General features: G+C 36.7%; 1 protein-coding gene across 1 annotated transcript in view; it reads right to left on the bottom strand.

Annotated features, from left to right (window-relative positions):
• TTC39A (tetratricopeptide repeat domain 39A) overlaps positions 1 to 11,343 on the bottom strand; it is a 46,814-nt gene continuing 35,471 nt past the window's right edge. Inside the window, exons 13-18 of the mRNA XM_085308052.1 lie at positions 10,842 to 10,933; positions 9,654 to 9,774; positions 7,227 to 7,338; positions 4,427 to 4,541; positions 3,634 to 3,750; positions 1 to 219 (exon numbers count right to left, since the gene is read on the bottom strand). Of these exons, the coding sequence (XP_085164178.1) occupies positions 99 to 219; positions 3,634 to 3,750; positions 4,427 to 4,541; positions 7,227 to 7,338; positions 9,654 to 9,774; positions 10,842 to 10,933 (678 nt within the window). The 3' untranslated portion in view covers positions 1 to 98. The remainder of the gene's footprint in view (positions 220 to 3,633; positions 3,751 to 4,426; positions 4,542 to 7,226; positions 7,339 to 9,653; positions 9,775 to 10,841; positions 10,934 to 11,343) is intronic.

The following is an 11,343-nucleotide window of genomic DNA, read 5'->3' as shown; positions in this document are numbered from 1 at the left end:
TTTCTCACTGAGTTGAAAGAGAAGGAAAATTATTCTGAAGTGTCAGTAATTTTCTGCACCAAAGTTTGCAAACAAACAGGACATCAAAGAAGAAAAAGTTACGACACTGCTGAGGCTCCAGAGTGCATTCCATTTTCTGGGATGGATTTGGCTTGGTGCAGGGCAGCTTGAATTCTGAAATGTGTTCTTGTTTCCATGGAGTAATTCTTGTAGTTTTGTCTAAAACAAAAGCAGATCCACTATGATGAATATATATATTTTAAACATTTTCAAGTTATCTCTAAGTTATTGCTCTAAGCAAAACAACTGTAGGGAGCAAAAAGCCTTCCTTCACTAGCTCCTTTGTTGCCTACCCTAAAATACAGGCATGTGTTCCTAGACAAACAATGCAGCTCTTTATTCTTTATTTGCAGTCCCATGTCTGGCAATTACCAGGGAAGATATAGTTTAATAAGGAATTGAATTTGTTCCACTCAGTCAAAATATTGAGTCCATATTAAATATCTCTAACATCCACTTAGTTTACATTCAGAAATTAGATATATCTTTGTCTCCCAAGATATTACTGACAAATCTGAAAACAAACATTTTCAGGATTTTTTCCTCATTTTAGTAAGATGGTTAGTGTGTGCTAAGGGCAAGGATTTAACCATTTGGGAGCAATGATATGAACCTTTGTTAGCTAGAATATGGATAGCAATGAGACTGACAGCCACTGCTAACTGTTAAGCAACACAGAATGAAAATTACAATGATTTAAGAATTTATTCACTTTTTAAATATAGTGAAATGAAGACTTTAACTGCCTATATTTGGTACAGTGGTAAAGAGAAAGAAGTATGTTTCAGTGAAATATTTTCTTCTGGATGCTTTGAACCATCTACCACTTATTTTCCACCTACCCAATACTTGCACCCTTCCCTGTACTACCTACAAGGATGCATATGAGGCTCCACACAGACTTCCAAGGAGCAGTTCACCAGCCCAGGAAAAGACTAGCAGGAAGGAACGGAATTTCTTCCCTCCCCTACAAACAAATAGTGGCTGGATCAGTGGTGTCATCTGCCTGAGTTCTCCAGTAGCTAAGTTATGTTCAAAGAGCCTTTGAAGAGAGYGTAGATCCTACTTTCTAGGAATTAATATTTCAACTCTTGTAGTACAGATACAGAATCTAGACACCAATGGCTGTAAGACTTCCCTAATTTTCTTTTAGAAGGCATTTACCATTTTTACCCTACAGAAACATAACATCAAACACTAAGCAATCTGTATATTTAAAAAGCATTTCAGTTCAAAGTTCGTAATTTAAATCAAGCATGAAGGCGTGGTATCTGCCCCTATGGCCGTAGCAGTCTCTTTGTAGAAAAGGAGGTATTCTACAGCCATCTTTCATCGGTTTATAATACTACGTATGCAGCACTAAAGAAGCTGGCTGAATAAAGGAAGTGAACAGATTACCCTCCTCACTGATCTGAAACTCTTTGGAGTTCTGCTTTAAATTAAATAGACCTTGTCATAAAGAAATTAAAAACATTGTTCATTTTTCTCATCAGTAGGCTGACATTCTTTCTTGTAGCTTACAGCGATACAAATAGAAATGATTCTGTGCATGATCAAATAAAACTGTTTATCATCTCATTGCACTCTTTCTCCTAGAGTTGAAACATTCAAGCTAGCAGCAGTATATGGATTCAGGTCAAGCAAATCAAGCGTCATCCACAAGCAAAGTGCTCATCTCCACTCTGGCCAATTACAAGCCTAATTATGCAATCCCCAAAGCCATCACAGACAACACGTCCTCCCTCTAGTGGCTAAAAGCAAAATCAGTATTTGAAGCTGAATGCTTGCTTGGAAAACCTCTGCATTCGGAGTTAAAATTTCGCTAACCACAGTACTGCTTCTGCGGTTTTGCCTATTCATTCGTAGAAGGCAAAAGTGCCCTCTACTGACAGACATAATATATTCTGACTCACTGATACTACTTGTGAGCTGAGCAGCTTTAGTCTGGAATAAAAGAATGAGTTGCACAGCACATGAAGGACAGCTAAGGATACTGTGGTACACAAAGGTCTAGTTGGAAATGAAGGTTGAAGTTAGAGTCCCACCACAGATGCCCGCACTAGAGAAGAGCTAAATGGATCCATGTTGGTACTGTGAAGTACTGGTACTTCTAATCAAGTATAACAGCCACAAGTGATCATTTAAGGACTGCTTCTTTTTATAACTGATTGAAACAAGACTTTATGTTTTGTATATCATTTCATTTTCCATGGGTTCTTTGAGCATGGCAAGCCTGGGTATTAGCTGTTCATACAATGGATAACAGTATACTTAAAGCAGCTCTCTGTTTTAAGCTTGACTTAAGGGAAGACCCTTGAAGGGGTCTGCGTGCTGAGCTACACAGAGTGCTGAATGCAGAATGGCTCTGCAGGAAGTGATAAAAGGACTAGACAGAATGAGAAATTCTGAATTATTAATTTCTAGGCCTCTTTTTAAGATAAGATTTGAACAAAGAAAATGAGGACAGAAGGAAACGTGTGCTTTGAGGAATGTAAGACTGACTGAAACACTTCCCATTGCATTTTCCGATTAAATTTTTGCTATTGTTACTATCTTCCATCAGTCTACACAGTCCAGGCTCACAAGCACAGAAGATTAAGAATTGTAATATCCCAATTTTTGTGTTGACAGGCTTTTGGTATAATCTTTAGTAGACTGATTTACTACTCTTCCTTGCATAGTGGACTGATGTGGACAAAAACTCAATACAAAAACACTGTCTGACTTCTTTGAAGCTGAGGACCAGATACCAATTTTGCAGCCACTCACCCTTGCAACAGTGGTGGGCCTGACTCTATGCAGTTGGAAATGTACAGATATCGGAAATCATTCAGTATCCAGACAGAGAAATGGACAACCCTGCTTGGACAGAATGCTTGAAAGGTTGTTTGGTTTCAATGGGGCCCCTCATCCCCATCCCCAAAAGAAATTTTTGCTCATTAGAGGTATGAAGAGTGAGATTGAGGTACAAATATATTTTGTTAGTTCTACAATAAAGGACATACATGATAAAGTCCAACTATTCCTGATAAACCTACTCTGACGGAAAAATCAATCACACAACAAGAATACTGAGAGTGGGTGTTTCAGCTGTATTCCAGATGCAGATGAAACAATGCAAGCAAAGATACTAATAAATGCAACCTGAAGAGTTATCTTTAAATGTATTTCATCAAATAGAATTAAACAGCACTGCTAGCAATCAATTTGAGTAATGCTATTTCAACCATAATATGGAGCTTTGATTTCATTTAATACATCTTCTGCAAAAAAATAAGGAGCCTACAAAGATCATTTAATTTTGTCACACGTGGATTATTTCTCATGGAAGCCCCTGACAGTTGTATTAAGATCTTCAAAATTACTTTTTCTCCTACCAGAATGGATGGATAGTCATAGACGAATAACTGGATAGTGTCTACCATTAGAAAGGCCCTAACAAAAACTAGGGCTTTCATTGAATAAACAAACAATGAGTTCCCATGGTATTAATCAAATGGTTTTCCTTCCTGCTTTTCAGCAAAATACCATATTGACTCATTAGACATCAGTACAGGCTTTTCACTTGCTTACTTTGCTCTTTCCAGTAGTTTTATTGCTTCTTCTCTTCTTCCCTGGTCCAGGTATAGTATCGCAAGCTCCAGCAAAGCATTTGGAATTAGATAATGGTCATATTTTATCTTCTTCTCACTGCATTGGAAAAGAAATAGCATCAAGATCTTGAAATGATGTACATCATTTCCTTTTTTAACAGCTCCAAACATAAATAAACAGGAGATTAGCCAAGATCTGAAGGAGTAATCAATCTCTATTACAACACTCATCATGTTCTCTATCCAAAACTACCTTTCAGGTTATTAAAGGTGTATTTTGCAGAGCCATGCTGCATACTATGTTATTTCTCAGGATTATAAAACATTGTCCTTATTATCAGGGAGGAATTAGAAAAGGTGACAATATTATGAGCTCTATCCATGTGAACTGACAGAAAGAGATGCCTTTCACTGCATGAAGTAGAGAAGTTCCAAGTATAATTGTGCTGCCATCTGTCTCTGCAGACTGCATTTGGCTCTTTGGGCATAGCTTCTTCAGGACTGATGGGGAGTGGGGGATGAAAGGGGGAAGCAGTGGTATCTCACAGATTTTAGGCACATATAGTCCCCCCAAAATGAGAACATATCCCAGTAAAGACTGCAGATTTGCAATCCTTCTTTCTTACATGGCTAACAGCACTGGCAATTAAAACATCATAGGAGGTGAAATAAATAGTAAAGATTCTGTAGTTTTCTCCCTTCTGTTCATAACAACATTTAATCTGCCCTTGCTTAATCCAAAGTTCCCCTATATACTAGGTATGAAAACTTACTTTAAATAGATGTAAGTAAAATGGTCTTCTGCCTCTGAGATCTTGCCCAAATGTTTGAGGCATAAACCCTTTAAAAGTTTTATCACGCACTGGTCATCTGCTAGTAACTCTGTAGCTGCAAGACAAAATAAATAATGAGATGGCACATTTTAGAAAATTGTTCAAAGCACTGGAGATTTTCCTACCTGCAGGAAAACTTTTACACACGTAGGTATGAGTATGATATATTTACCAGAACACAGGACAGAAGGAACTAATTGGTTCATTTAGTTCACATAGTGCAGTCTCCTGCTATCACAAAGGCACATCATCCTTTTCATAAACTGATCAAACTTTGTCTAAAAATTGTTGAGCTGTTCTGTCCCCACTGCCCCAACTGCACGGCGATTCCACAATCTTATTCTAACACCTAAAAATTCTTAAACTTTGGAAATACTGAGGTCCAATTTATAATCYTTCAACCTTATGTCTTCACTGTTCTTTAGTAAATACATCTCTTCTCGCTCCTTGACTTTTAGCCACGTGATCTGTTCATAGGGAATAATTTTATCAATTCTCCACCTTTCGCTAAAGAAAACATGCCTAACTTTGCTGGCTACTGTTGCCCTTCCCTCACCTTCCTACCTTCCCCTTCTTTTCACCCGTTCAGAATTATATATACTCAGTCTTAACAGTGCCTAGCCCAAAATCATCACTAATACCCCTTCTCCACCAGGAAAGCTTTGCCGCTACATTTTGAAAGCATCTGTGTAATAACTTTTTCACATTGGTAGTTTAGTTTTAAATTTATAAGCAAAGCTCATTTCCAACTCATGAAATACTAACTAATAAGAATTTCTGCAAAATGTGTAATACCACATTTTGGCCTATTAAATTTCATCCTATTTCTATTACTGCATTCCTCAAGGTCACACAATTCTTTCTCTATCACTCCAGCTGATTAAACACTGACACACACACAGCATGAAAGAGTTGCTCCCCTTTGGAGCTGGCAGTTAGGGGCCTTGATCCTGCAGTTGGATACACACTGAAAAACTCTTACATCTACAGCAATACACACAGGCACTTCTATTGCTAAGTCCTACAGAGAAATCTACCATACCATCTATGTGCATCTCCAAAGCAAAACCCAGGGAAGATGACCAATGACTATTCAAACAAAAGCAATGGAGAAGAGGACAAAAGTTGACACACAAGGTATGTCCACAGTCAGATGGTTCAGGTCCACAGAAAAGTTTTACTGATTTCATTAGAAGAATAAAAAGCAGATCAATTGTCCCTTCTGGCCAACTTTTCTATGAGCACAATCACATGCATGTATTTTCTCTACTTTTAACACATCCTGGATTATATAAACAAATATTTAGGGATCTATCCTAGATATAATTACATATATCAGATTTATATTTCTAGATATGTTTCCAATAATTGGCTTCCTTTGATTCCTTATACTGTATAACACTCCTTATACTGTATAACACTAGTCACATGCATGTTTTCTGGCTCGTAATTTTATAGCATTAGATTCTTGCATTAAGAATCTAACAATAAGACAGAGAAAATATTTGAAAATACAGGAAAATACAACAGTAAAACTTCACACACTGTCAGGAAAGCTCAAGGAAAGCACGGTACCTGAAAACAGCAAGTTATTATTTGAAACTGGTAATACTTCAAATTGTTGATGTCTTTAAAAGGTCCTCACAGTGTTTTACAAAAAAGAATCAACTTCAAAAAATCCCTGCAAAATGTTAGCCAGCCTTATTCACAAAATAGAAAAAGAAGAAACAGAGTAATAAATCACTTATCTAAAATAACGTAGCCAAATGAGAAGGTGAAAGAAGGCTTTGTCAAAATCCTTCTAAGATGTCACCTTCACTGCAAATACTCATCTCCTGTCTTTTTCAAGGAATTAAAAGGAGACAATTTTAGCCCCTCTTTCAAGCAACACCAAGTCTAAAAGAATACCTGTGTAACACACAGAACACGCACAGGAGGAGTGCAGTGCAGTGATTTAACCTATATTCCTTTGTCAAGATGGGCTTGATGCTTTTGCAGGAAGGTAGTACATAAGAAAATCACATCTTCAGTAGGAGGAAACATTGTGAGGAAGGCTGTGCACTCCCCTTGGGAGTGTGGTTGCACTCCCATAGGAGCTGGGAATGATTGTCAAGAAATTAACAGCAGTTAGCTCTCTCATGGATGGCTAATTACCAGACTGACAGAAGATGTGGCAGCAGAGCCTGTTCTAGTTCCATACAAACCCCTTTCTTGTGATAGGGCTTATTCACAGTACAAAGAAAGCCCATCTCTGATGTCCTAGCTTTCTACAGCATAACGTCAACATACAAATACCATCCAGACCTCCAAGGTCTCATCATAAGTTGACAGCATTTTTAAAACAAGACCGATACTCTGTCTCCTTTCATTTATCCTTCAGAACTAAAATATAGTATCTGAGAACAACAAAATTTTCTGGTCCAAGTAATCAAGTCAATGCACATACTAATTTTGATCTTTAAAAATTAATAGATATAGCAAAATAAACAGGCCTTTAATACATGTCACAGATTATTCTTCTCACATAGCTGCAGATGTAAAATAGCTTGTTATCATTATAAGTTATTGCTATACTAAAAGAGGAAAATTATTCCTATCTGCATTAACAGTTTATTGTTCCATAATTTGCCTTCTGCCTACAATCAGATTAACTTCACTAATGAGACTTTCTYTTTACGCACAGATAGTATCTTTAGCTATCTCATTGTAAAATACCAGCCTAAACCATATCACTGGTTACCTGAATTTCTTGCCAATGTTGTTTCTGCTTCAATTAAAGTCTCTAACATTCCTTCTGTTAAGTCAGGGCATTTTCCAATTACAGCATAGCCATTCCAGATATACATCATTTCCTAGGGTCAGGGAGAGAAGATAGCATCATTGATTATGCTACTGGATAAATGTAGTTATTGAGTACTTCAGCTTATCTTTATCCATGGTGAGAAAGTTATAAATTCCTTAACTAGAAACTCAGTTTCTCAATACATATTTTCATTGCAAATGAAAACTAGTTACATTCATTTTCAGAGCAAGTTAGTTCTGGAAAACACTTAAAGGGCCACTTATTTCACACAACACCAAAGAGGATTGCTTGAATAGAACACTAACTCACTTATAAACAAAGGCCAATACTAACATGACAAACAGACTTAAAACCTGGACACCTCATGGATAACTGCCCCTTGATCAAGGTAGCCTCTTGTTTTTCAGTTCTAACCTAACTAGGTCTGTAATAAATACAAATAATTATAATATAGTGCTTCCACAGAAAATATGAAATTTCATATTTCAAAACCAACCAACCCCCCCAATCTTTAAGCCAATCTTTAAACCAAACTACAGAATTCTAGAGCAGAATTGTAAACCGCTATTAAAATTTTCAGATTTGTTCGAAGTTCCCTCTGAAAATAACTTCTTTCATATTCAACTGTAATTGTTTTTCAGAGTAAATTCTATTAAAAGCTATTGGTTTAATTTCTATTTGTTTTTCAGTGTTCTCCTTTAGAACGCTTCACCAGACCAAAATGCATTAAAGTGCCCACTGCCGCCAGCAGTCACAAATTTAAAGRTGGAAACAGTATAGAGTCCTATTATAGGTCCTCATGACATGTTTTTTTTGATGTTGTTGTTGTTCTTTGTCTGTCTTATAAGACCTGGTCTGTATTYGAAAACATAAAGCTTTTCTATAAAGTTCCTGTACAGGATAACTGAGTTCAGGAGCTATAAGACTGAAAGCTGTCAGGATAGAAGAAACAAAACAGTATTTTATCTCCAGTCATATTTGCCTTCACAAGTTGATCTGGAAAATCTGTCATATCTAATTTAGATTTGGTAATATGGCTTAGACATAAAAGTACTCAAACTACCCTTACTCTAGGCTAAATATCTGAGTTGAGACCCATCTCCTCTCATCAAGTCCATTCACAGTGAAAAGAAAACACTGAGAAATAATAGGCCAATTAAGACTCTGAACCCCAATTCCACACACCCTCGGTGGCCTTAAAAAAAAAAAAAAAAAAAAAGTTCAGCTGCGGCATCTGCTGCCTCTGCAACGCAACTGCAGCAGAAACAAAGACCATGCAGTGCCCCCAGCACACCACAGAAAGCCTTTAGTAGAGAAAGCTAAGCTGTTCTGCCAATAATCCCATTAGAACAACCCAACCAAAATGCAGGTGTGTACATTTCTCACTCTTCATAATTTCTGAAACCTGAAAGGCAAATCAAAGTAACCTAATTATTTCTCTTATTTCAGTCTTAAGAACTTAGTGGAAAGTGTCCCCTAGTGAATACCCATGATATACTGTAATTCAACCACAAGAGACTAAATTTCTATATGAAGCATTTTGTCACATATCCAGCTTATAGGCTGAGAATTCACTACTGAATGGCATCTCCAAGAAGGTCTCTTTATTGTAGCATTTCCTTAAAGAGTATACATTATTATYCATCTGTTTCTCAAACGCAACAGCTCAAAGCACTGCAAACACCAACTCCACTGCACTTGGAATACCTGTAGAGCCGAAATCTTTTCATGTTCTTTTTACTCATTCTTTGCAGATAAAGTTTTGTAAATCCACTACGTACTGGGCAATTGGCATCTTATGAAGTGTTTTTTTACCTGGCCATAGGGAATAGCTTTCTGGACCAGCCAAAAAAGTATTGGCTGTGTTTTATTCCACCACCCACGTGATGCTCTGGAGAGCACCAAATTGCAAACATACAGGGGCAGGTAAGCAGATGCTTACATGCGGTCCTCCAGTTCTTGCACTGTTTCTTTGATACTTTTTTGTTACTTATACCTTGAGGTCTTCATTTAGCAGTCTCAGTAAATGACATATATGATAGAAGAGAGTCACGGCAATGTTCCTCAAAAGGTAATCAGTGAAAGCTGTTAAAGGCATTTTAGTCTAAAGCTAGAATAATGGGTTACACATGCAACATATTCATGTGTGACAAACAGCTGGCTTAGCTCCCAGGGGCTGGTGTATGCCCTAGTTTTACAACATTCCTTGCATTCATTTGGTTTTGTTTTGGGAACATTCCAGTCTCTTGCAGAGGTTTACCTTAGAAACATGTAAAGATACTATTACAATAATCTCATTTTCACTTCCATTTTAGAAATTAAAGAAAAATTATAATAAGGTAGGGGGGAATATTTCTAACTTACCAAAGGTGGAACTGGCAAAGGAACAGGGTTTGAAGAAAGATATCGTCGAGCTTTACGAATTGCAAACTTTTCCGTAGGCAGTGATTTCCCTGCAATTTTCAGTTTCAAACTGGGAACACTTCTGAAGGTTAAAAAGAAAATGAAAATAATTTTTTAATCTATGAACCTCTGGGGAAAAAAATATTCAAATTAAAAATCAAATTGAAGGGAGCTTATAAAAGCTGTTACACACTGAGTTATTGCTATGTCTGGGGAAGCAGGGCAATGCATATTCATCAAAGCTGCCTTTATGCAGGGGATGCATATCACTTTAGGCTTCCTCTCTAATCAAGGAGGAGAAAGAGCGATGCTTCCTCCCTGCAATGAATAAATTAGATGATGAGCCTAAATTATTATAACTCTGCACTGACATGCAGCAAGGCCCTTGTCTTTCACAGACTGAAGAAGAGACAAGGTAGATTTTATTATTCTTACTCCTATTCTACCAAACACCAAAATAATTCACTTCATAATGGACCCTAAATCCAGTGAAATCTGCTCATGATGATTAGACAAAATATGAAAAACTTGAAAAGTATCTATATATTGTAAGTACATAAAAAACTGTATTTAAGTCTTACAGAAAATTTTTCAAGAAAACAAATTAATTGGTTTTCTTCAGCCCAATAAAATTCAGGTATTTTTGAGCTTATATATTACAACTAGATTCAGTTTATGGAGTCAATAGTGCATATATTCACTTGCACTTCTAACTAATTCATATTCCTCTCAAATCCAAAACACAAGAACCAAATTGTATTGATGTTGTCTCCAACAGTTGCTATAGGAGGCACACATTTTGTAGCATAATCTGTTTAAGGCTTTGAGAACTTACACCACGCTGATTAAAGGAAACAACTGAAAAGCACGTGAACGTGCCATACAGCAGCAGCAGCCACTGTATGGCTGATATAATGAATATCCTGCCTCCAAAGTATTTCTAGGTCACTAGAATACTGCTGTCTCAATTCAGAGTCCACATAAATCTAATGGGAATGTTTCACTCCTCAATTGCTTGCCACTTCAAATGCTATTTGTATAGACTTTCCTAACTGCACAATGAGTAATTTTCCTTCTCTTCCCTCAATATTGTGGCTTGAAAAGATAAGAAATTTATTCCTGTTGTAACTGGAAATTGGCAAATTTTACCTAAATAATTCAACTTCATTGTCTCCAAAAGGACTGCAGTCATCTGGTCCAAACATACTGAGGTAGGCAGCTTTCATGTAAATGTAGGTAGCCTGAAAACACAATCAAGAATACCTGTACAGTAAAATGAATTTACATCATCACCATTATTGATGTAAAGAACAAAACAGCAACAAAGAGCAAAAGCACAAAAAAGTTGCTCCTTTTGCTTACCAGCAGAAATAACTCTATAATTCTAAAAAGTTTTAAGCAGAAAATCTGCTTTCAAACACTAGTTCCAGTATTTCAAAAAGAGGAGAAGAGTAAACGATTTTTTTTAAAAACCATGTATGTCTTTGTTTTCTTTGTACCAGTTTCTGTTCACATTCCAAGAACAACTGTAGAATTGTGTACTTGTGTAAAGTGAATTCTTTATTACCCTCAAAAATACAGGCTAGAAAACTTATGAAAAGGTCATTCTCAGGGAAGAAAATAATGTCATATGGTCTGTGTGTCCAGTCAC

The sequence above is a fragment of the Rhea americana genome, unplaced genomic scaffold (genome assembly GCF_003343005.1).
Source record: "Rhea americana isolate MKP2758 unplaced genomic scaffold, rheAme1 scaffold_27, whole genome shotgun sequence".
Lineage (NCBI taxonomy): Eukaryota > Metazoa > Chordata > Aves > Rheiformes > Rheidae > Rhea > Rhea americana.
Note: the sequence above shows the minus strand (reverse complement) of the source record. Positions and strands in the feature narration are given on the sequence as shown.